The 27,099-nt window shown below is 36.6% G+C and overlaps 1 protein-coding gene across 9 annotated transcripts in view; it reads right to left on the bottom strand.

Annotated features, from left to right (window-relative positions):
• Positions 1–1,488: 1,488 nt before the first annotated feature.
• The window catches only part of NR2C1 (nuclear receptor subfamily 2 group C member 1), a 47,743-nt gene continuing 22,132 nt past the window's right edge, over positions 1,489–27,099 (bottom strand). For 7 of the 9 annotated variants that reach the window (XM_054631180.2, XM_054631178.2, XM_077178747.1 and 4 more), the window contains 12 exons: positions 25,775–26,005; positions 22,264–22,345; positions 20,151–20,330; positions 18,070–18,217; positions 17,877–17,967; positions 16,003–16,187; positions 12,547–12,709; positions 11,049–11,170; positions 7,879–8,018; positions 6,278–6,415; positions 2,550–2,655; positions 1,489–2,045 (listed from right to left, as the gene is read on the bottom strand). In XM_054631180.2, coding sequence (XP_054487155.2) covers positions 1,871–2,045; positions 2,550–2,655; positions 6,278–6,415; positions 7,879–8,018; positions 11,049–11,170; positions 12,547–12,709; positions 16,003–16,187; positions 17,877–17,967; positions 18,070–18,217; positions 20,151–20,330; positions 22,264–22,345; positions 25,775–26,005 — 1,761 coding nt within the window. In that variant the 3' untranslated portion in view covers positions 1,489–1,870. The remainder of the gene's footprint in view (positions 2,046–2,549; positions 2,656–6,277; positions 6,416–7,878; positions 8,019–11,048; positions 11,171–12,546; positions 12,710–16,002; positions 16,188–17,876; positions 17,968–18,069; positions 18,218–20,150; positions 20,331–22,263; positions 22,346–25,774; positions 26,006–27,099) is intronic. The other 2 variants (XM_077178745.1, XM_054631182.2) reach the window with 1 other exon arrangement.

Here is a 27,099-nt window from a genome sequence, read left to right as displayed (position 1 = left end):
GATTAGATAGTAAGAAATTCTTTACTGTGAGGGACTGGAACAGCTTGTCCAGAGAAGCTGTGAATGCCCCATTCCTGGAAGCATTCATTGCAAGGTTCAGTGGGGCTCTGAGCAACCTGGTTTAGTGGAAGATGTCCCTGTCCCTAGAGGCGGCTGGAAGTACATGATTTTTAAGGCCTCTTTCAACCCCAACCATCATCTGATCCTGTGATTCTATGATACAGTCTCTGATTATGGAACTAGGGTAGAGAAAGATCCAAGCAGCTCAGTCAGTAGAATTGAGAAGAACACAGAAATTCAGGGTCAGAGGCAGATCTCAGGGTTTTTGTCTGGTAGTGATCCTTAGTTGCTGAGAAAAAACTACAGAACTCAAGAACTTTAAAACCCAAGCCTCATCTTGTAGTCTCTTGGTGTTAGGGTGGCCTTGGAACTGCCACTGCAGAGTGGGCAAAGGTCTCCATTTAATCTGATCCTCTGGCTAGGCAATCTCTGGTGCAGGCATGTGTTTCTTGATTGGGTCAGGTTCTTCCTCACTCAGTTTTGCCAGAGAAAGAAAGGGGTCATGCTAAATAGAACTTGGCCTTGACCCAAGATTCAGAAAATCCTAAATGCTAATGTCTAGAGAAGACCATCATTTTCACTAGGATACTTCTCTCATTTTAAGCAGCAGGAAATAAACATGCCAGGGGTGCATAACTTGCTGTTGCAAAAGGAAGCAAGAAGCAACCACATGTCAGTGTTACTTGTCATGTGAGTCACATCCTCAAAACAGAAGAGCATTTAAACTCATCCTTAGATGGAGCTATGGAGTATGATTCAGGCAACATGCATGGAGGATCTAGACCCATTTCTAATGAGTAAAGGAAAAGCAGCAGAGGCTATGCTCCCATATGGAAGGACACTGGATTTGACAAACTAATTTGAAAAGTAATCGTACAGGACTAGTTGGAAAAGAGAATGACATGGCCAAAGGCTAACCATAACAAAAAATAATGACATGGACAAAACTTGAGGCATCTAGAATGCCTCCATCACTGGGCACTGAGTGTTAAAGAGGGAGGGGTAGTGTGAGAAAGCTCTGAGACCAGAAAAAGCAGAAGTATGCTGTCTTTGAATGCCTGCAGTATACACTTCTCTATTAGTTTTTCATAGTATAAAACAGTTGATGTCTACCACATTATTGTTAAAATATAGTATTCTGTTGCATCTGCAAAACAGTCACTACTGACTCTGTGCTGCTTCTCTTTTGATCAGCTGCATCAATGTTAACATCAGAATGTTTTTAAATGTGAACGTCTTCCATTTCCCTGCACTTGGGGTATGGTATCCAGTGTTTAATTCAGCAGGAAACAAATCACTCTTCAAAATAACAGCCAAAACTAAGCTGGGTCTTGTCTGCATGGAAACTGGCCTTTTCAGGATGTTTGATTATGTATTTTTCATTTGATACGTGAAAAAGAACTAGCAGCAAAACACTGAAAACAAAGCTCAGAGAGGAAAGTTAATTTATTTGTCTAAAACATCAAACTAAGTTGAGATACCTTAGTTCAATCAAAGCTTCTTCAGTTTCCTCATAAGCCTGAACTTCATAAACAAATATTCCAAGTCCGTCTACCTACAAAAATAGGATGGACAATTCTTGACCTTCTTCAGATATCAAGTTAATTTACAAGTCCTTGAAGACAGATGAAGAACAGGAAGGGATCCTATATCCTAATACACTCCACCACGTTTCCCAAGTGTACTGGAAAGGAGGAATATGAGCCTTCTTTGGAAAGGTGCACTGGAAGGCTTATGACCATCTCTTGGAGACAGGGTATGCATTTACATCACCATGATTGCCATGGTACAGAATCCTGGACTGCTCCTTTTACACACCATGACCTATGATCTGAGAGTTGTAGTCTGCTGTCTCCATTCTCAGAATGTATGGGATGATGCTGTCAATCTGAACATTGCCAATCAGTCCTGCGAAGAACAGCTCCTCAGTGATGGCAGCACTCATCAGCCTGAGAGCAGGCAATCGCAGAAGAAGTCTAGATAGCCTGGAAAATGAATTTGGTGAAAAGTGTTACTCAGCAAATCACAGATTTTGGTGTTGTTCTCCATGATATTATTGGCAAAAGAAGAGAAAAAAATTACAAGGGACACTACTGGTCAAAGTTTACCATATCTAGTTCATTAAAGGCTTAAATATTTAAATGAGAATAGCATTAAATTTATGAACAGTAATGTGCAAATATCTGTCAACTACGTGTACTATGTATGTTTCGATTTGAGACTAAATAAGGAAATATTCCAAACAGATGCAATTCAAATTGAATGCTACTAATATTTACTTTGGATATTGAATTTTAGAAAGTAATAATGAGATGAAAAATACTACACATAATATGTTTGACCACATGCATAATATTTGAAGTGCTCTAAAGGTAATTCCTTAATTTTAATGAGGTAAGAAGATGATGTATATATCTATTACATGAAAAACTGTACAAATCAGTGATTCTGAAAAGAGAATCAATCAGTAAGCATCTAAGTTTACAGACCTGTAGGTATCATCCGGATACGCCTTTGTTACATAGTCTTGGAACTCCATGTAAGCTTTTTCTTGAAATTTCTCAATCTGTACCACATTTTCTAGACCTGGGTGATCTGAAAAAAAACCCCTCTTCTTTGTTATAGTTGTTCTACAGAAAATGAACTAACATCCATACAGACTATCCAGTTGCCAACATACTGAAATAATTATGTGGTAGCTGCAGCAACTTCAGTTTTAGTTGCGAACACTACTTTACCTCCTTATATTTCTCTTTCTTTACATTTATATTTTACTTAACTTTCCATAAATAAACTCAGACATTTGAAAGAGTTGAAATAAATTCAGTGCTTTACAATGTTTATGTCAGTCTTGATGATACAATTCTGTTCTCTGTGGAGCAGTAAAACAGGATTGTTTCAACACACTGACACTTCCTGGAACACTGGATGCACAAGTAATATTTAGGTGAAACGTGAAGTATAAAATTAGGATCAGTGAAAGAAGCAGAATAAAAAGCTGTGAGCTGTTTCCTAAGACATGTACAAAACACATTGAATCATAGAATATGCTGAGTTAGAAGGGACCCATCAGTATCATTGAGTCCAGCTCCTGGGCCTGCACAGGACACCCCAAGAATCACACCATGTGCCTGAGAGCACTGTCCAAATGCTTGTTGAATTCAGATAGGCTTGTATGTAGCAGACTGTTCTTTCTCAACCATTTGGTACAAAAATTTCTAATGTGCCAATCATAATTTTTAGCAGCAATTTGAACTTACTCAAAATGTAAGTGTTGCTAAAATGAAAGGACATCAACTTAACTGCCAAGTCATTCTCAGAAATTATTATGTAGTAATTCTGAACTCTCTACATGGTCTGTAATTTTATTATCCATCTATCTGAATGCAAAAATTTTACTGTCATACTAGCATGACAAATCATGTAGATGAAGAGTTAGAGTTGACATGCAAAATGCATGACTTCGTGCTGCTGCTTTTAGAGGCATGTCAGGAACACAGCAAGAAGTCAACTTCTGGAAAGAATAAGACCATTGCTTGTACACTTGCAGCCATTTAGAAAGATGTCAAGTTGTCTTGGCACACCCTTTACACTAACCTCCTTGTCCAAGGCTGCCTTGTGGCAATCAAACAGCTGGCTTGGCACAGCTGAGTCACCAGGGCCTACTAAAGCAGAGGTTCTTACCTTAGGGCTCTGCTGCATCCACAGGCCAGCCCCATCCTGCAGCACAGCAGTAAAATCCCTGCAATTATTATTTCTGGCCTGTGAGTCATTGCCAGGTCATCCCTTCTGTTCAAGGTACCTCAAACATGACTTTCACATGTAGGAAGATTTTGTTATATGGCTTAAGGATCAAGAGTCTTGACAACACATTGCCATTAAAGCAACTACTCATTAGTAATGTGAATTTGAAAACATCAGCTAAAGAAAATTTCTCTCAATCATGTGACTGGACTAGAATATTTTCCAAAGTATTTTTTGTTCTACCTTTTGTGTTGTCAAATATAATTGGAAGGACACAAACTTCAGACTAAACAAATAGGTAAATACTACTTTGCAAGTGCAAGGTTCCTCAAGAAGTTTTTTTTTTTGTGTCTTATAGGATTGATTTTTCCACACAGGCCAGAGGATTCTATCATAAATCCTAGTGGACATAATTCTAAAAAAATGGACTTGAGGCATTCTCCCATAATTTTGTTTCTTTCCTGAAGTAACCTCTACCAGTTCTTTGTATAGGTATGCCATGAAAAGGATTATTTTGGGGTAAGAACACTTGCAGGAGAATCGTATCTCCTGCAAGTATTATTTATTAAAATTAAACCAGCAAACACCCTCTGACCATCCACTTAGAGAAAGTCTCTTCTGTAATAATGGTGTATTTGGAACTGTTCAATCTTCAGCAGAAAAGGAAAACTGCAAAGATTTTCAAGCATGCTTAACATTGTGTTTAAACTTAGTGGGTTTAATGGTGAGTCCTGCTTATCAGGAAACTGAAACTGTTGCAGTGCTAGAGTGAACTGTACAAGCAAACACACAGAACCACTATGCAAGACTCTCCTTGTCATAAGGACTGACAGCAGGATTATGTCTTAGAGTAAAACACCCAGAATCTGATTTTCCTAAGTGACCCACAATAGAAAAATATCACAATAGGAATTCCTCTGGAAATTTATCATCTTTTCTGAAGGGTTCTGACTCTACTTATACCACTTATTTGCATGAATGTCTGTCATCTCAGAAGTCTTCCATTACTGCTATATATATATATATATATATATATATATATGTAGGTAACAATGTAAGATATGCAGGGTTTTGTTTGCACACTGATGAATACCATGAATTCCTGCTGATGCTGCCATTTTACAGGTAGATATAGAAAAGATCATGCAAATCTGAGGGAAACTGCAAAGCAAGAACCTCACAATATATGAATTCAATATTAGAAAACCTGCTTAAAATTTACATTTTGGAAGTGTCCAAGTTCTAAAAGATTTTCTCACCTCAAATATTTTTTCTGTGTAAGGGTGAACTGCAACTGAATGCAAAAAGAAAGTTCTTCTTGGATCTAATAAACCTACAGAACTGACAAGAACCAAACACCCAGATCTCCTCCATGTCCTACACTACTGACAGGGGCCATTAAGATTCTGTGAGCATTTTAACATCCACTCCAATCTTTTCTACAGGATATCAGCATCTACAAAAGGCAGAACAACAAGATTAAGGAAGCTGCTGGTGCTTTTAACACATTCTAATGTGAAATGAACTAACTGAAGACACTTTCTAAATGTGAGAGTGAAAAACTCTTGGAGACAGAGGAAGTACTTGAGATTTGCACATTTTTCTTTCATCAAAAGAGTTGATTTGGCTTTGTATTAAATCTCAATTTTGAATGATAAATCTAAGGCCTGCAGGATGCTGATACAACACCTAAACGCCTTTTGTGAGAAGTTAATTCTGACACTTCCAAGTAAGAAAATTAATTTTGTATCTTTCTACATCCAGGCATATGGGATACACAATGTAATTACTCAGTAAGTACCTACCATAACCAGAGGACTCTTTCCTCCCTATTGTACACTAATCACCCAGAAGGGAAATAAAGTTATATTACCTTCACTTTCTAATGTATGTCTAGTAATGCCACTGAGAGTACATTAAGCAAATACTGTTTAGAAGACAGAAATAATAACATAAGTGAATGCTTGTGGTGCTCATTTGCCAGAAATGCTTATGCATTGTCTGTGTGGGGGAGAGGTGATGTTTCTGTAATTCTGAATGTGAGAACTGATGCCCAGATAGTTTTTCATATATTAAAATCCCAAGTTCAATCTATCTGATCTGGATGTGCAAGAGCAACACTTCAGAAAATTAAACTGCAGGTCTTTAGAAAATGTACTCCAGAAAGGAGGCACAGAATTAAAAGCAATAAATAAATAAATGAAAAGAAAAAAACCCAAAACAACTAAAAGCCTAAGTGGCACAGCCACGAATAAAAATCTACAAATAAAAAGAATCAAAGTCTCTCCCTGCAGAAAAAGTCCCCAAAGCAACCTTCAGTTATTTACATTAGAAGATTAACCCTCCTCTTCCTACAGTCCTCACAAACCTTCCAAGATTGCTCAACAAATGAGGCAGTAACTGCATATAATGAAATAGGTATGCAGAAATAAATAGCACAGATTAAAATGTAACATTTGGAATAATTACTTACCAGGACTGAAGAGGACAATTGCTTTCAAATATGCATATTCATACCCATCCAGACACAGTTTAACCATGCTGTTACAAAACTCTTGCAATTTGAAGACATGCTCCATTACTAGTCTTCCTCTGTCTGTTGGAAGCTTATCTAAATCAAGACACACGTAAGAAAAATTCCCAAGTTAACATGCGTGCAAAAATGTGTTCACATTGGAATTTAAAAAATATTTTTTATTAGATTCAAACAATGGGAAATCTATGCCATGTAAAAATTCCTATTAGGTCTGAATAATCTTGACACCAGCAATTAGGGAGTATTAACTCTCTTTTTTTCCACCTCTTCCAATTAGGCTCTTCCTGCTAATGCTTCCAAGTTATGAGGCATGGGCTAGAGCTTGAAATGACCAAGGAAGGAAGAAACTACTTATAAGTAAAGCATTACACTGCTAATGCTGACCTGTGCTCTGTGCCTAAGGATCAGGTGTCCAGCTTTGTGGATGGTTTAGTCAGAGACCATGCCACTGCTGGGAAAGGAGTACTATTCACCTCCCTTGATTTACATTGACGGCAATGTGTTGGTGCAGAGCTGCTCCCCTTGAGTCAGCAATAGCAAAGCAGCCCCAAAACCCATCCAGCTAGAGTCTCTAGACTCCACAAACTTGGTATCTCTGGAGATACTGAAGCTGGCAGACTGCATAACTGGTCTTTGCAGTCAACCTGGATTCCCAGTTTAAATGGCAGAAATATGTATTTTTAATAATGATAAAAATATGACTAGTTACTACAATACCCCTTCTGGTAAACATACATTAATATTACATAGACTAAAATTTCCAGATTCCATTTTTATCTGCTAGAGACAATCAGATTTGTTAGCTGTTCCAGTACATCTCACTATTTGATCCATTTGTTTTAAGCTATTGTTATTTACAGGAGGATCTTGTGGATGTTTTTAAATCACAAAACCCCCTTGGAAATAATTCTTTAATTACCTTATCATAAAAGAAGCCAACTGATATGTCTTTCACTTAAATGAAAAATATGCCAAAGATGCAGGACATAGGATTACCAAGGAACAAAGTGGAGATCTGTTGAAGACTTCCACGTAGACTAAAACTAATACATGGAAGTCAACAAGCCAAGTTATCTAAAGGAACTGTATCACCAAGTCAGCATTTAGCTGCTTTGTGTCACAGCTATGAAGAACAAGGACAGGTGGGTCATTCTTTACTTTGTATCCTTCATACAGAGGAATCATATTCACAGTACTCCTGTGTTTTTAACACTGATGCTGCCCAAAATATTCCTAATTTGGGCTGATGATATTAACAGACAGCAGAACACTATTAGACAATACAAAACACAAAAATTAAAAAAAAAATTATTTGGAGTTAAATATTACCATAGCTGACTTTTGCAAAACTGCTAAAATATTCTATCTTGGGGACTGTAGTTGCTAGTATCCTTTTGTTTTAATACTAACACGAAATTCTTTAAACAGTAAATTTACAATAACAACTGAAGAATAAATAGCGAGCTTCTGTGCACTTAAAAGCTTAAAAAATATCAAGTAATTCCCCAAGTCTGGAATGTTCACAGTATACACCTTACCTTGTTGTAAACTGCCTTGAAGGTGATTAACAAAAGCAGCTAAGATCGTTGCCACATTCATAACTTGTGAGCATTGTGCTAGACCAAGCGTAAAAAGTTCATTCCAGCAGGCTTTTACTAATGATATGCTGTTATCCTGTCTATTAAAAAGCACAATAATTTAATAAAACCAGCCATTTGCATTCACACATTTTTAAAATCTGAAGAACACTTCATAAAACACCAATCTGATTCAATCATTACAACCAACACCAAAATGAAGTTCTGCATCATTTTTCTTTGCATGCTAGAATTAAAATACCTTGTATAAAGTGACTTTTATAAAGCAATACATTTTTGTTTAAGTGACCTAAAAGGAGACAGATTTCTATTACAAAAGCAAGCTGAAGTTACAGTAAATGACAATTGTCACAGTGTACTCCATCATACCAGTTTTCTTAGGATTTGGACAACATTTGTGTGCATGGGCAAAAAAAGATTGCACTGTTCCTGTATTGTGGACATAGAACAGACTCATGGGTTTTGGGGTTTTTTTTCCACTTGAAAACTGATAGGTTGGTATAATTTTTTAATTAAAGATAGAGGTGACATGGAACATGTGTGATCAAGCTTCTGAGCTTCCTGGCTGCTACTGTCTGCATGCCTTTCAAGTTTGGAATAAGGTCTGAAATATGGACTTCAAAGTATAAATACCAGTCATAACGATTTATTTGCTGCAGCTTAAAATAAAATAGATCAATTCATATTCAGCCACTTTCATATTAGTAACCTAACTTTTAGTTATGCCAAGCAGCTCTAACTCACAGAGCTTAACAAGAGCTCAGTGCCTTAGAAAGCAAATCCCACCAGAAAGGAGCCAAATTCAGGTACAACTTTTCAGTTTTAGCCAGTGAATACAAATAATGGAAATTTAAAAGAAATACAAGATCTATCCAAGAAGAAAAGCATATTAAAGCTAGGATTTCAACTACAAAAATACAGTGGAATGGATTTTTAAAGAATGCAGATATAATCTTCAGGAACAGTTCTGATGATTTAGTGCAATCCTAAGATGCCAAAAGACTGGTGAACACAGACTTGTCCTTAACTGGATTACAAAGAGCTTACTGAGAGCAATATTTCCATTCTGATCAAGTTCTTGTTATGGTAGACATGATACATGCAGCTGCATAGTACATGCAGCTTCTGCACATATTCGTCACATCTTTGTTCATCTCCTTTAACATAATCAGAGGGACCGTGCTGAGCACCACTGACAATAGGGTGTACTGGCTACTCTTGATACGTGTGTGTAGGTAAAAATATCAACTACAGCATCTTTATGGCTGATCAAAGTTACACCAGAGCCAGTTCTTAACTTTGCTTAAGCAGCCTCACAAAACCATAACCAGCTCGTTACCAGCTTGGTGACGGTTTCAGTAGGAAACTCTTAAGAACAAAGATGCCCATGCAGGAAGATGAGTTAATCAATATCTGGCATCATTAACTACATCATTAGGTCAAAGGCAACTATCCTGCTGTGACTAAAGGAGAATATTGCCTGAGGAGGAAGCAACCTAGGTACAATTATCCATCTTCCTTACAAAACCATTACTCATCATGCTCCATGAATTTCTCTTCAGTTTAGAAGTGAAATGAGTCACTCTACTGAAAGCCAAAATTATAGGATATAATGTACTCCAACTATAAAGGGTGCATCAATTTAAAATAAATCTCCACTTGAAAATAGTTTGCATTTTAGGTGCTTCAAAGAAAAACTGAATTTATGTTATTTATATACTGTTGCCCATGATGTTGACTGGGTCTATAAATGCTATTACAGGTGAATATTAACACTATTATGGCAGCTTACTCCTCCACATTTTTTAAGCAGAAAAATATTTTGTGAAAAAACAGATAAAAAGAGCCGGTGCAGATTTTTCTTGCTAAATCTTTTTGGAGAGACAGGTCTTCTGTACCATATTTTATTTTTAAGAAGTAATTCCCATTTCTTATTAGAATACCAATTTGTACTAATTTGCAGTTGTCTCTCTGTAACAAAAACCTTTTGACATAATGTACTATGTCTATTTGCTATGCATTTTGTAATTCTGCAGGTCAACAATTTCTACCAGAACAAAACATCATACTTACCTATTTTTTTACCCCTACTATTCTTTAACTTTATACAATATTCCTTTGTCCTTCTCCAACACAAAGGCTTAATTACACACAATGCAGTATCTTTCCTTAAAAAGTGTAGAATAATTTGGCTGAAGCATCTGAATAAACATAAATGGTAATCACAGATCATCCTGCTTTTGACAGCTTTCCTAGAAAAGGGGACAATCCCCCATTTTAAAAAAGGAATTCTCTTTGCTGCCACAGTCACACGCTATTTTGATATTGAATTAAACAGAAACACTGAGATGAGAACAAATTGTCATGATTTATTCACCATTTGTGTCAGACCTGATACAGTATCTTTCTTTGTTTGATGTATCTTCATAAAATTACTTCTGAATATAGGATAAATCAGTTTTTCCCATGCAGTTTAGACATTTTTTTTTGAATGATGGCCAGCAATGGACTACAAAATTGTATTAAAGTGATACACTGAATTCTGATGGAGAAGCAGGATGTTATACAAACTGTAAAAAGAACAGTTAGAATTACCTTATGGTTACAGGAGCCAATTATTTTTGGCAAATCTTCTGAAACTAGACAATTTCATTCTGAATGTCTGCTGAATCTAGCAAACCATTTTCTTCATGTAGGTTATTAAAGGCAAGATTATTACTACTAATTCACTTTATAAGGATAAAAATTTTGGGGATTCAGACAGGAGCTTCTTTTTGGTGATTGCCTGATAAGCATCAGGATGAAGCATAGAGCTGTAGCTATTAAAAAGCTGATAGAAATTCCTATTTTCTCAAAATATTTTAAGAAGCAGCAGTGTGAGGGCGTTTGATTGTTTTAAATCTACTCATTTTTCTTTCAAAACCCTACCAAGTCCTGAATTTGGACTCAGATTGGGAGTAGTTTTAATTCAGAAAATTTACCTTACAATTAAGATTTATAACAGATTTAATTAGTAGCTTTATATTTTTACAAGTCCCTGAAGAAGCCAGCAAAACCCAGAAATTCAAAAGCACATATGCACAACGTAAGTGAATAAATGGAACACTTACCCCAAAGCTTGGAAAGATGGAATGGAACGTGCCCAGTGCATGGACAAGAAAAGCAACCTGGAGGCAGACTCACAAATATAGTGAACATTAAGATAATCAGGCATAGGAGAAGGCATGGTGAGCTGCAAAAAAGAAAAAAAAAGAAAAAAAAAAGTAGGAAAAAAAGAAGAAAGTGTAAGAGTTCTTTTACTTTCTTCATAATACATTTAGGAAGAAATCAGTCTTTTGAGTTTCTTGTAAATGAAAAAATAAAATAAGTTATAATCCAAACAAAACTGAATGACTCCCTTTTGCATTATTAGCCACATCATTAAACTTTGTATTTAAATAACTACACAGCAACAAAAAAGACAAGAAGTTTGATTCGCTCATAGAGATTCATGTCTGGGACAAGTGGAAATAGAAAATCTTGAAACTCAACTTCTGAGACATTCTCAAAGAGAGAAGAATCGTTGTAACTGGAATGAAGTTGCTTACATTAGAGGAGTTACAACTCCTGGAGAGAGAGAGAATGTGTGTGTGAGAATCCTAGTTCACAAATAATCTTTTTTATTTTACTTTTAATTAATATTTTACAAAGAAATACAGGAGAAATCTTTTGATGTTTGAGCAAAATACCTAATACACAGCTTCTCACAAGCTTCTCACAAAAAATATAACCAACATGTATCAGAAAGGACCCTTCACAATGTTAGTAAGCAAAATTAGTGATGTTACCTGCGTATGTGAAGACAGAGATTCGACCCAAAATAGCTTACAACATGTAATTCTGTCTTCAGAAATTAATATTTTTTAATATAATGTTCTGGCTAATGCAGTTTTAAAGAAAATGCTGACATTTGCATTAGAGGTGTTCATTTGAATGATCAAAACAGATGCTTGTAAGAGGGGTAAAGTTTAACCAAATGCCTATTACTGAGTTTTCAGGTGACCAAGCCTTTTGTCATATCTATGAAAAATAAGGATATAAAGGAGGAAAAAAAATAGAAGGAATTCCTGCAACCTTGTGAAATGAGAAATAAATCCAGAAAATATATGGCTAACTAACACAGCAACTGTATTTAAGTCAATTACTAGCATGCTAAAATAGGGTATCTACAAAAACAAGAAAGTGACAGATAGACTTAAAGGTCTCAAAATCCAGCTGCAGATTTCATCAGATCCACCCATTCAAGTGAGAATGTGGATGCTGACTCTGCTTCATGCAATGAAATGCTGACTCTGCTTCATGCAAATACTTTGTCTATGTAAATCCTTTTGTATGGCTTACCCAGTATTTTTAAGGTAAGTAACTATAAAATAACCAGTGCAGCTAAACCACTGCAGAGTGCAGGACTTTCTCCTAAACAACAAAAGCAGTTTATTAACTGGAAATTAATGCTAATACCTGAACAAATACTCCTCGAAGAAATTCAAAATAAAGCTTAGCCAGATCATTATTGTACATCACTATGTCAAAACAGTTATAAAAAGTCAACAGTAAGACAGTATTCAGTACCCTGAATGCTACATGAGCATCACTGAGTAGTGGCCCCTCTATTTCCACAATGTTCATGCTTGTTTCTCCACCAAGCAGCTGTGCACTGGTGTCAATACTTTCAGAGTTCTGGCATGCTGCACTCTCTCCTGGATTTAATGCTTTTGCAAGAGTATCAAATGCCCTGTAAGATCACAAACAAACAAAAAGAAAATTTCATTTTAGAGACCGTTTCAATCTAAAAGGAACCTGCACAAGTCTGAAACCTGTATATAGAAGTCTTTTTCAAAGAGTGAGATTTGGAAAATAAAAGTCAGTAGGCATGCTTTTCCTGACATTCCATCGAACTCTGAAACAAAAATTAGCAGCAGATCCTGTTTACACTAGTTGCCAACAAATTCACAGTTTTGACATATTGGTTGTGCTGCTGAATCACAGTTTGCTTTTCAAGATCTCTTTAGTGATGTTCACTGAGAGTGCTGGCATGAGTGTTTTGAGGACATGATCACCAGACTGCTGTTACAGTCACTTAGTGCATGTATAAATTGTACAGGCTTTATTGATATGAAGCAGAAACAGAGTAAGATTTTTGGTTTTTTAAAGTCATGAGCTGTAGTTAGATTTTTCAACTTAATTTGAAAAGACTGCTTCAAAATATGTAATAGAAAGTACTCCCATGCTTTCAATACAACCCTTAGTAACCTCTGCTGCATGGCAGTGACTCTTGGCTTTCACAAGCACAGATGCTAGAGGGCACATGTCAGGACAAGCACAGATGTATTATTCAATATTTGGCTGCTTATTATCACATGTTGTTTTTCTGCTCATAAATACACCTGAGAACTACAACTGACACACCTTCAATCAAAAATACAGACTTCATCACTGCCTACAGACAGATGACAAATCCTGGGAACAGCAACATTTCTATACAGTGTTGCATAAAAAACTTATGCACTGAGGCCAGAATATTTACAAAAGCTGATGTATGTAGTGCTCATTCTCAATTTATAGACGTGTTTATTACCACAGAGTCTAAAATCACTGATTTAATTCCAAAATCTGGTGTAGAACTTGGCCAGCTTCTCTACCCCCACACTCTCTCTAGCTACATGAATTCACTAACAAGCTAAAAAAAAAAATCTAGCTGTTTAACATGACTATGCACAACCAAATGAAATATCACAGGGAAAGAGCTGCTGACACTGCCTCAAGGCTTGGGATGGTCAATGAACTCCTTTTTGGTCCTCACTAGCCTGTGTACCTTGATGTATATACACCAGGGTGACTGGGGCATACCCAAGTGCACTATACAGACATACCTGGGCCATCTTCTGTCTTGGGTATGCACAAAGTTGGCACAAAGGGAAGGCATTCATGGCTCAGCTCTAGAAACTATACTATGGACTCCTGCTAGAAGATCTGAGTTTCAGGTCTTCCATAATTCAGTCTGCAGTCTTAGGTAGAACAGGCAAACACAGCAGCTCAGTGACAGCTTTTAAAGAAACACCAGGATCTCTGCAGGGTTCTTCATGTGGCAGGGACAGAAATTTAAGAGAACAAGACTTCCCCTTTCCCCAAAAGGTGCATGTCACATGCATCTGTCACTATCCTGTATTTATTCTAGCACAGACTGAAGAGTGCTAGAAATATAGTTTGGGCATGTACACTTGTTAACCATGTCTGCCCATGACACTTTCCTCCCAAGTCATTCTTCAATTTCAAAGAAATCTACTCCCTCCTAGCTCATAAACTGCCAGTAATAAGCCAGCAGACATCAGTAGCAGCTTTGCTTCCTCATGGCTCAGCAATGTGAGTCCTTTCCTACACAAAGCCCCACCATGAGCAAGGTCTGTAAGGTAAAACACCATGAAAAGGAGAATCTAGAACAAAGCTTGCCTGGGAGCTATGAAAATCTAGCCCACAGAGTGAGAAAACGAGACATAATCAACATTAAAATACATGGTATTGATATCCTTTGCTACAGATAATTTTGGTTCTCTTTTTGTCAGGCTTGGTCATCAACAGCTGTATAAGACTGCAGATAAACTGTGAAGAAATAATATCATGAAGCATTAGAGAACAAGGCACATAAAATTACAATATAAAAGCAATGGGTTGCTTGCAGCAAAACTGAAACAGTACTGCAAGCAATGAATAAAATACATGAAAAGCATGGATGGATGAAAAGTGCTCTCTGAAGTCCCTTAAACTGTTCTTCTTCAATAAACATCCACATCTGTAAGCTCATGCTGGCATAGGGCCTGACAGGGAACTCAGTAATTTAGAGAAAACTTTTAGTTTCTCTTGGAATAACAACTTCCCTTTCACAGCAATATTTAACTAGAACCTCCCCACTGTACAGCTATTAGGTAACCTACTTGACAGCAGTATGTGAAGTCAGAGCTCTTTCAAGCTCTCTGGCTGAGAGACCCAGATGCCTTTTATAGACAGACTTGTAGAACTGAACAGAAACCCTGTAGTTGGTAAAAATAAGCATCTGGAAGTCCCAGCAAATGAAAGATTACTACATCTCTTTGAACAGCCATAGTACTGAATGATGGCTATCAGCACATGTAACAATACCACTTACACAGCATATTCTAACATTCTTTACTGAAGAGGACACAGCAAAGGCCCAAAACAACATCTATAAGAAGTCAGACTGACTTTCTAAGCAGTATATAAAGAAAGGAACAGAAAAATGTAATCTGCTTGCAATTACACAAAGCAGTAGAGACCACAAGGGAAATCAGATTTTTCAGCCACAATATGCCCACCTTTTTCCCCTAAACAGATTTACTCCACACACACTCTCAGAACAGAATGTAAAATGTGGGTGGTGTGTAAAAGAATATTGCTGGGACAGCAGTCAGAATCTTGTATGAAATGACAACCAAGGAAGGACAGAATTGTGATTGATGGAAAAACTGTGAATGTTCTGTATATACATCTTACACATATGCTTACCACAATAGCTCAGTTAAAACCAGTGCTGAACACAAGTTTGTAAGATACTCAGTGAATGTATTAATATTGGTAGTGAGAATTCTCTAACTTCTCTTGTGTAGGAGGAAATTGCTTTTCAAGCTTTTAAGGTGATTAATAGCTACAGGCACTTAACACAGATGAGATCTCTTAGGAACAAGTTTTCCAGGATGATGCAAAGTACTAAGACTATAGTACAAGACCTAACTAAGACCTACCTTAGCATGGCCAACCAAAAGGTAAGAAAATCAGCTCTAACATTTATACTTTCAAGTACAACCAACTAAAAGGATTTATTTCTCTAATGGAACTTTCTTTTAATTTCACTTGGAAGAATCTTACATTTACCTTCTACATGAGCTTACACTGATATTACTATTACTTTTAAAGCAAATAAATTTCCTACATTGTAATGATTTAACTAATTGTCTGGTCTGAATTGACAGAGACCTTGAAAAGGATAGTATTTTTAAGTGTAATATGCCTTACCTTGTAACATCACTACTAGCTTGTTCTTCTTGCTTGAGTTCAGATAATGATGCATCTCCATTACTCAAATTTTCAATCATGGATAGCTCTGTACTGCTTTGTGACACATCTTTGCATTTACTGAGATTTGCTAATGAAGTCACTACATTTGCCAGTGTACTTAAATCTCCTTGACATGCTTCTACCTAAAGGAAAAGAACAGCTTTTAATTCTCAGATAATTGGCAGCAGTAAGCCTGCAAGAGAAGAACCTAGCTTTCACATAAATAAAGAATAGAGCATATACAAAGATCTACCTGTAAGAAAACTGTTTCCAGTACATGAGTAACCACAATACAGCCATCAGACACTGCACTGCATCAAAAATATGGAATATTTTGACATTTACTTGTAAAAGTAATAGCTATCTATTTCTTTCAGAAAGAATACTACTGATGGTAAGCAAGTGCAGAAAGATTTCACATCTCTATGCACTAGTCTATCACCAGGAATATAAAACTCCTCTAGATTACATTTTTAGCATCTTCCTTCGCCATGTAAATGAGTCAGTAGTAACAGGGGAGGAGAATGAGAAGAAGGAATGCATGAAAAGTCACCTTTATAAACAAGCATAACAAGAATTATGCTGTAGCCTTTTTGGTGTTTACGTCTTTGTCAAACTGCAAAGGAAAAAAGTGATTCAGTGCTGTCTAGCAACTCAGAGAAGCAGTAAGATGTGTCCCACTCTATCCCAGCAAAAGAAAAGAAAAATACATTATTACAGACAAGTGTGCTGCTGCTAACACCAGACAGATCAAGCAAAGCAAAATACATGAAAACAGTATGAGGGTGCTGTTGGTCACTCCTCACACAGGGTACCATGTGTTGTCACTCACCCCTAAAACAGGGCACCAATCGGACAGTGGTCACACGACTGACACCAGTGTCAGTCCCTTGTTATCTAAAAACTTCCCCTGATTGACAGAGGACTCAAAAGATTAGCACCAAAGATGGTAGCAAGCATCAGCAGTTTATTAAAGCCTTCATACCTTCTCTCTGTTACAATCCCACAAGCAGCACCAAGCAATATAGACCACTTCCTCTCACAGCACAACTGCTAGTTCTAACACCACCTCTCTCCTCCTAACTCTTTATACCTTTTCTCTCACATGCATAACACCTGCCTGCCCTTTTACTCTTTTGTGATTGGTCAATACACATCAGCATTCCATGCTTCTTCTCCTTCAGTGCTGTTCACCTGTCTTACACAGCTGCAACTTATCAGGGGCAAGACTGCCTGCAGCACTATCTCCATTCTCCTACAATCCATTCTCTCACATGAGGTAATTTAGTATCAGCTAGAAAAACACAAATACTGTGCATATGTGAAGAGGCTATCACATGACTTTAGTGGATCAGTAAGTGCAACAAAATGGAAACAAAGGAAAAACAGATCATAAATAAAATTGTTGATGAGATAAATCTTATCAGTTTTGCCAAAAAACCAGTGATTCAGGAGAAAAAGAAATCCAACTGTATTTACACATGGCACTGTGATAGTGTGTAATAGTGCCATAAGAAGTCGTGAACACTTCACTTTATTTGTATAAAAGAACAGGGCAAGTGTCAGGATTATCCCAGAACAAAAAGTAAAATAATACTGCCCTTAAGGCTCCTAAAAATGTGAAGGAAGGGCATTTACTTTGTTGTATTTTCAGTGTTTTTACTGTGTGATGCTAAGAGGATTCTTGTAAAGAGAAGGCATTTGTGACAGTGGTGAATGTTGTAAAGGAGTGTTTTAAAAATTAATTTAACCAAATAGAACACCCTTCTCTCCTTACATATACAATTACAGCAATTAGCTCTACTTATTATATCAGTCATATCATCACATACCTTATCTGGAGTCATCAGCACAGTAGGTTCACTTTTTATTGCAGACGGATGAATGTTAACAAACATTCCTGATTCCAGCAAACCCGTTGATCTGACAGAAAACAGCACAAGTTTTAATTCTGATTAATTTTAAAATTCAATCTTTTTTTTTCCAGAAGATAGAGATAGCCACTTCTGAATACAATTTACATACCTTGCTGTTTCATTGTCTGTTACAAAAGTTGGGGTTGCAGCTAATGGACTACGGAGATCTTTCCGAATGTAGATCTTTTCTGTAGAAGCTGCACAGTTCGAAGATTTTTCTCTTGACACCTCAATAGGTTTCCTCTCACACTGTACAGCTACAGAAATAATATCCAACTATTAAATCACCCTGAATTACAGAATAAGAAGTAATACTTTTTTCTTTATTTAATATTTGTTTTTAATAATAATCCTGAAAATAGCTAATATATATATATTAAATATATCCCATAACCACAAGCTAACAAGTTGGATAGAACCAGCACACCAACTTGATGAGTTCTAAGTGAAATGATGTAGTAGTCAAAGTCTGAGATGGAAATTATTGCAACATTTTAAAGTTTAAATTAAGTGAGACATCCCCTCATTTTTAACTTGAATCAAAGTGGCAGCTTAAAGCTTCTCATTCTCTCAGTTTCACTATCTCACATTCTCACTTCATTTGTAAAGGACTGGTGGTATGTTTTTCCATGGATTGTGGGTCTGTGTTAATCCATATAACTTCATTCACTTGATGAAGCTTCTCAAGTTAGGACCTCAGACAATACAGAGGGAAAGGTACATTCACAAAGTTGAGTTCAGACCATTTAAGATAAATCTGGGCAAGACCCTGGCCCACAGGGTCCTGACTTCAGAGAATAAGTGGATTTTTAAATTTGAATAACTCAGTGAAACAAGCAGAATGAACTGGGGCTTTAGCCTACAAATGTATAATCTTGCTTTGAACATTAAAATGAAACTTACAGTATTACCCTCTATAGGGAAAATGTGGAAATGTGAAAAATGTGTAACTTCAGATAAAAAATTAAAAACTTTTCAAGATAGCAGTAGACTGTGATGCTATTCAAATTTTTACACTGATAAGCATCTTAAACCCCATATGTTGTAATTTTAAGTATTGACAATGCTATTGAAGTCAGCCTGCAACCCACAAATAGTGCTTTAAAGGGTGGGAGATGGAGGCAAGTATTTCATCTTCCTTTGTAAATGCTGTGCTCAGTAGCTCTCACTTTGCTGAGAAAAGGCCCAGGCTTCTTCAAGGGACAAATAACCCTCACTGAGGGAGCTACAGTCCAAGACCATGTTAAGTTTTCTTTCCTTTCCTTTCTCCACCCCACTGAGGAATGAGACTTCTTATCACCAAACAGTCCTCTCTCCCACTCACTATTCCCCCACGACCAAGAGATTATTTTCCTGCCTTCTGATCCCTAAGCCAAGTGATTTTGCTCTGCTTAAAAAGTCTTCTGTGGAGGGGCCTTTTCTTATTTGCTGCCAGCTGAACTAGAGGGTAAAGATCCACTTTCACTGCCCCAGCTTTTCCTCCCTTTCTGAATTAATTTTCCCTGTGTTACTGATTTCTGCTGACAGAGGCAGGGCTGTAAGGAGGAAATGTCCACAGAAGTTCAAGAGGGTCAGTAAAATAAGTGCAGGATGACAGAGAGCAGAGAACAAGACCAATACTGTATGTACTACAGCAGTGTCACAGTATTAGGTCTGAAGAATTTGTTTTGTGTGATTTTCTGTGTATTTAGTATTCTGATACTGCTGTGATATTGCACTACCACTACATCTAATGCATGGAAAACTAGAAAGGAACTTGGAATCTGCAGGAATCGGTAAGAACTGAACTTTAGGTCACTGTGGATCTCTGCCTTGTGAATAACTGTCTCTGCAGAGCTTTCCCAAAAGTGAACAGCAATCTCAGTTGTGGAAAAACTGAAAGGAAAGTAGAGTTCAAAAAGTTCAGTAACTTAACCTGAACTGCACAAAAAAACTGCAGACATGTTTGATATTTGCCACATAGGAGTAACAATTCATTCACTTTCAACGTGTGGGATGGAGCTTATTAAGCTTTTAAAGCAAACACCTGAAAGCATTTAACAATCTGATACACCAAACTTCCTTAAAAAGAAAAAGATACAACGATTTAAAAATATGTAACCAAGATAACAATTTGTATCTATACAAAGCATATCTTTTGTAGCACGAAGCAGCTGGCAGGGGAAGCAGTTTGCTCTTATTCAGACTTACAATCCTGTTTCATCCCAAAGGCGATGCATCTCTGCAGCCTACAGTACTGGCAGCGATTCCGGTGGTGCTTGTTAATTACGCAGTCCTTTGTTCCTCGGCAGGAATAAACCAAATTTTTCCGTATACTCCTTTTAAAGAATCCTTTGCATCCCTCACAGGTTACTGCTCCATAATGACGCCCTAGTTACAAAGCAACAGAAAACCTGACATTAATTTTACAGTATCATATTCATTTTATAGACTTGACATTTATTAAAGACAAAGTATTAGCTATTTTACCCAGAAAAGGAACACTTGTTTTTCCCATTGCAGATCTTAAAATATACTGGGGCTATAAAACATAAAAAAACAAGAACTATTTTTCTAGTTCAAAGCTCTTAAACAAGATTTTACAAACAAGCAAGTTGCTTATCAAATTATTTCCTTAACTGTTGACAGCAGTGTTAAAAAACGCTAAGAAAACAGGTCAGTAAGAATATAGCAAAAAAAATTTAATTTATAGATTCCTCTAGTGATTTTCCTGTGATTTCTCATTACAATTTCAGCTGTTGAAATTGTATGCCTTAAATCTAACGCAACAATGGAAAGTGCAAACATGGCATTGACAGCATGAGGCAATCACTTCAAAGCTTTATTTTCACCTTTCATTTTCCTAACAGGGTAATGGTATGTCCATAGTTCTTGCAGTAAAACATCAATGAAAGAATAATCTAAAATAAGTAAAATGGGTTTTTTGAAGACCAGTTCTGCAAGTTTTCTGTATAATATAAAAATTTCTATAATATACTACAAAAAGTAAGATTTTATTTTTAGAAGTAAATTATTTTGATTTTGCATAAAATAGAAACACTAATAAAAAGGATTGATGAAGGCATGCTTGGCTCTTACAACAATTTTAATTTATGAATCCTTGAAATATATATGGCACATTACAAAATAAATCATAAATATAACCTAATTTAGGAGAAAACATTTTAAGGTTCTTTCCTGAAGTTTCTAGAAATTCTGACAGGTTTTCTAGATTCCTCTATGACAACCTTTTTACCACTACTAAAATGTGAAATTTCAAAAGCATCATATGTATTAAAAGAATATTGTCTGAAACATTTTAGTAGCAGCTGGATTATGAATATTCATTCTGCAAAGTAGCTGGGCTGCTTTTTCACCTACTCTTTTGATGTAGCTTCTTGGATTCCAGCTTGGAAGTATCTGCAAAGCAGTTTTCATGACAGTGCTTGTCACATGGGAGGCTCCCCAAAACCTGCAGCTGCTCAGAGGAACATGGCACTCTCCCCAGAGTCACTACCACTGCCCAATATTCCAAGGGCAGCACAGGAGGAAAACCTCCTTGGATCTCCAGTCCCTGAAGGGAGACTCCAGCCCTCTTCTGGGGAGTCAGAGAAGTTTTAACAATTAGAACATACCGAACAGATCTTTGCCTTAAGTTTGGCAAGAATTTCCTTGAGATGGGTGAGGTCTGACAAGTATTTAGAGCTCTAGCAACTGTATTTTTTATGTAAAACTTTGCCAATTTTTTGAAAAAAATATTTAATATATTTTACTTTCTAGCAAGCTGGCTCCCTGCTGAAGGGAGACCTCACAGTGGTCTGCAGGTTCCTCACAAGAGGAAATGGACAAGCAGGCACTGACCTACTCCCTCCAGTGCCAGGACCCAAGGGAATGGCACAAAGCTGGTAAGGGAGATTTTAGGTTATATTTTAGGAAAAAGGTTTTTCACCCAGAGGGTGACTGAGCACTGGAACAGGCTCCCCAGGGAAGTGGTCACAGCACCAGCCTGACAGAGCTCAAGAAGAGTTTGGACAAGGCTCTCAAGCACAGGGTGTGACTCTTGGGGTGTCCTGTGCAGGGCCGAGAGTTGGACCTCAGTGACCCTTGAAAGTCCCTTCCAACTCAGGATATTCTATCATTCTATGTAAAACAACAATAAATTCTATCCATGGATACTAGAGTACCACTTAGTGAAATTCTCCACTGCGTGTATAGAAATTTATACATGTATATGCATGCAAACTGTTACACAGCTTCAGAAGAATTTTAAACTGCCTTTATAAAATTGCACCACCTTAAAAAAAAGAAAGAAAAAACCAAATACCTGATGCTTTGTCTCCACACACAACACACAGATCAAACACTTTATTTAGGCCCTGTTCATTGGGGGAGTTGTCCGTTAAAATCTGAAAAAAAGTGTGAAAGAATTTAATTTTTATTTTTCTTACCATCTAGAAATAATAAAATATATCTCATGCTCGTGGCTTTTGTCTAAGATAGGGGACTAAATCTACAAAGTATCATGTTTTCTTGATTACATCTAATACTGCCATGCCACTGTGCTCCCTTTTCAGGAGGGAACAAGAGTTTTACTTGTAATGCTTTTGAGAAGAATTCAAGATCTCATTTCTCTAAATACTACTTTTGCAAAATGGACTGACATTTTGAAAAACTTTCAGCATCTGCATACTCTTACCATTTGTTCAATTTTATATTTATATACTAGTGGTTCATTGATAGTACAAAAGAGATGGAAGCACTGAACAGATGGAACAAAAAAAAATTCTTGCAAAGGCTACTAGACCTACACAGAGGTTTATTACCTTCTTTTTTTATAATACACATAAATATGGACCAAAAGTAAATGTATTCTGGACACAACCTTTAACTTCCAACTGGTATATAGCTTGGCTTTCAGGACAGTTTGACATTACTAAAATATTCTTGTCTTGTCTCAGTCATTTATCTCTGGCACCTGTAAAGCTTTGTTAAGCCCATAATTTTAGAATCCCAGTACTACAGGGCAGGCACCAGAACATTGCACTTAATCTTTGAAAACTATCCCACCACAACATAAATAAAGCACAGAAAAAAATCCATTTAAAAAAGGAACATACAAATCACAAGTAACAACCAAACATCATCTTGACATAGAAAAGAAAAAAATGTTCTTCTCATTCAAAAGAGAATATAGTTTAGAAGCTTTAAGAGTTTTTAACTTCTACTGTGCCTTAAAGGGAAGCCAGACTCCACATTCTTGCTTTGCATGTTCAGAACATGACCTCTGATAAAAAGGGAAGTAACCAAAACAGAAAGTACTCTCTCCTCCAGAGAGAAAATTTAGAAATTGTGCTTTTTAGAGTTTGGAACATAGTACAGATGATGTATGTAGGAAAGTTTAACAAGCATACTTCTTTCTAGTTAGCCTTGTTACCAATGCAGTCTCTGAGATTCATCTAGTATGTTTTCTTTAAAAAAGCACCTTTTTAAGAAAAATAAAAAAAGCAACTTTTTAAGAAAAATAAGATGATGAGTTAAGAGAATATTAACCTATTGATCCTTCCAAATTTCCAGTAGTAACATTATGTATTTTCATGATATTATAGAAAATAGAAATTCTAAGTCCTTCCATAAATTAAAGCTGCACTGAAATGGGAAGTTCCACATAAGGAAGGACTACAGAATCGGCCCATGAGGAGATAAAAACCCCAGACTCAGAGAACTTATGAACTGACTTTGAACATGAAGAATAAAAATTTATTATTAATATGAAAAAGAGCCACTGAAGTTAAAATAGATGATGGGAGAAAGGGTCTTGCCAAATGAGTCAATGTAAAGATAAGGTGCAATAACAGAGAGGTTTTTGGCAGAACAAACAAATGGGCATTTCAAGTGAAGGCTACAGAAGAAGAAGAAAACAGGTGAAATTGGAGATGGAAAGATCATTTGAGGGAGAAAATACAAAAGACCCCAAAGGAATGCAGGTGAATGGCAAATGAATGGTACTCTGTATTTCACGAAATTTTAAATGAACAAAGGAAATCTCTACCCATATATATCCGAGGACAACAGAACAATTTAACTGGAGTGACAGAATACCCTGTTGCTTCTCAAACTGATCTGTTTTGCCCAAATGATACAATCAGAACTACAGCTTTCAATTTTTTTTACAGATTTCCTCTTTTCCTGAATTTTGCCTTATAAACGAGTGTGGCATACTTCTCATCTCTTAAGTTGTCTTTGAAAATAATTTTTATGTGGACTACTCATATCCCACTAGTTTATATTTTTGTTGAGGCTTATCTGAAATACAAAGTGTATAACACTAAGCATGCTTCAGTGCCTCTCAATAGGATTGGCTTTTGCTACTGGTCCTATATTCACAGTAATCAAATTCTTTGGAGCAAGGACCTAGGGTATCCATTTACAAAGAACTGTGAATTTCAAAAATAGTAATATTATATAATACAGAGATTCTTTTAAGCTTACACAACGTGTAGGTAGTGAATCAGTGGACTGGTTCACAGAAGAGCACAAACTGAACAGTTAAAGAGTCTGCAGCTGAAAAGAGATTGCTTGAAAGAGGATTTTGTAGTGATCTATAAACCCCCACACAAATCCTTAATAGTATCTTCCAGTGCAAGAGACACCTAATTAAACAATTCTCTCAGATGGTCAAATAATCTAACATATTCTTGGCACCATAGGATATTATACAGAATAAAGCTTACATGATCTATATAAATAACAAAAAAAGGTTATTTAAATTTAATAGCAGCTATCAAATATGATGGTCTAACTGCAGTCTCCAAATCAGGAGGTTCCTCTGTATCATCAGCTAATGGAAGTAAAAGGATATGCTCAAAAAGATCATTATTTACTTGGCCATCTTTTAACATTTTTCCTTAAGCAGCTGTTTATGGTCACAATGTTTAAGTGTTTGATATGAGACTAAATGGACTGCAGCTACCTGAATGTAGTCTGGCCCACCACTGATGTATTGTAACAGCAGCATAAATGTGTCTGGGTGGAGCACATGCAGTAACTGTACTGCAGCTGGATGCAGTATCCTCCTACTTCATGCTGAAGCAGGTCACATCTCCCAGCTCTTCTTGCATGTTTCTGACACTCTTCACATCAGTGCCATGCCATCCCTGCCAGACTGGGACAGAAAGCTTGGAAGTTGAAGGGTGGGAACTAAGGAAATGGCACATAAAATGTGCATGGGAGTAAGGTAATGGCACATACAATGTGCATGGGAGTAAGGTACACTGGGGACCAGCTAAGGGAGTTACAACCCTGCCTAGCTACAATATCACATTAGTAAACACAAAATCATTAGTGTTATTTCCTCACCCCCATAGAGTCATGTATTGCCCCACTAAATAGTCTGAGTACTGCTGTGGACTACAATTCACACAGCTGAACAGCAGTTGCAACAGTGTGCAAAAAGGAAAACCAGCAAAGGGAAATGTTAAGAGAGAAGGACAATGGAGAAAAGTGAATGTTTTTCAACAATACATGAAAACAGATAGAGAGTTAACGAGCAGAAATAAAGGACTGTTGGCATGGCAGAATCTGGAAATGACAATAAAAGTAACTGTATTCTTCCTAATGTCATGAGCCAACATATAAATTTTAAAAGCAAGAAATTTACTAAAAAAAGGTTTTTTTCATAATTTTTAAATATCCACAGTGAATCGTAGTGCAAGGAAAATTATACTTAAAAAAAAAAAAACAAACCAAAAAGGAGAACCCAGACAGACTTATTTGGAAATAAACATCTTTTCTTATCCCATTTGAATGAAAAATATGAAATAAAGTGGATTATCTACCTGGATGTGTTGTGCAGATATATCAGGGGATGCAAAAAACAGTTGGTTGACACCTGCAGCATCTGGAGTTGCTAGGATAACTTTTCCTGGAGTGGAATCTTGTCTGGCAAGGATCACCTTGCTTGGGGTAGAGCCATCATGATTTGTTAAGATGAACTGCTTGCCTGCTGAGCTCTGATCAAGTGATGTAACAATCTGAATCTTCTGGCCCGTCTGCTGATCTGTGACAATCTAATAATACATTTATCTCAATTGTTATGGTGATTTAACCTTTTGGACCCAATCCGGGCACTTGAGGAAAATGGGATTTTGCCTTTCACATTTGAGAAGCAGGATCATCTTCCCATCCATCACACAAGGGCAAATTAAACTCAGGCAAAAACTTGGATTTTTCACTGTATTTGAAACACATTTCATTCAAGGGTGTTTGAAGCAAAACTTGAGTTTGTACTCAATTTTTACAACTGACACATGTTTTTACAACACTACTGAAACTCCTGACAATTCTAACATCCAGAACTCAAGGCATGTCTGTAGCTGAGCCCTAAGATCCATCAGGTTATAAGAAATCTTAAATCTTGAATTCACTGCTCTCTACATGAAGCGTTTGCAGCACCTCCAAGGTTTGGTTACCTAACATGGAACTTCTTAAAACCACAAATGTAGATGTCCAAGTGAAAAAAAGTAAGGAGTAAACAGCAGGAAAAGCAATTATATTGTTGCACCTGTATATACATTTTAGGTTTCATTTTGTGGGGACCTTTTTTTACATATACATTTCTAAATAAATTAGTGAAACAGAATTTCCTTCCCTGCCTTTTTTTCTTTTCTTTTTTTAAGGAAAAAGAACAGATCTACGGTGTGTTTTTTTCCATTTTATCCCTGTTTTCAAGCACAAATACAGCGGAATTTTATTAAATAATCCTCCACTTTCTGCCAACTTTGTCAGAAGATTATAATCCTCAGAGAAAATAATCAGGATTATATATACCATTATAAATCTCACTTTTAGTCACTGCATATCTCCTTAAAAATGTCTATATGGAAAACTGCCTGGTTTATTCTGGAGACTAAGGAGAATTATCCTACAAAGACTGTTTCCTGCAAACTATTTTGAATTACAGATCAATAAAATAGCTCCTATTAACTTGTTTTTTAAACTGTAGACAAACATTTATGCTTAACCACACATCCCTACCATTCATATTACAGATATGAATTTTATTTTTATTACAGATGACATTTATTTAATTGTCTAATATTTACCATAACTTGTTCCCCATAATTAGGGTGCCAATATTAATTGTATGTCCTAGGTGGAGAAC

This window comes from Agelaius phoeniceus, chromosome 5, assembly GCF_051311805.1.
Source record: "Agelaius phoeniceus isolate bAgePho1 chromosome 5, bAgePho1.hap1, whole genome shotgun sequence".
NCBI lineage: Eukaryota > Metazoa > Chordata > Aves > Passeriformes > Icteridae > Agelaius > Agelaius phoeniceus.
This window is presented reverse-complemented; position numbering and strand designations above follow the sequence as displayed.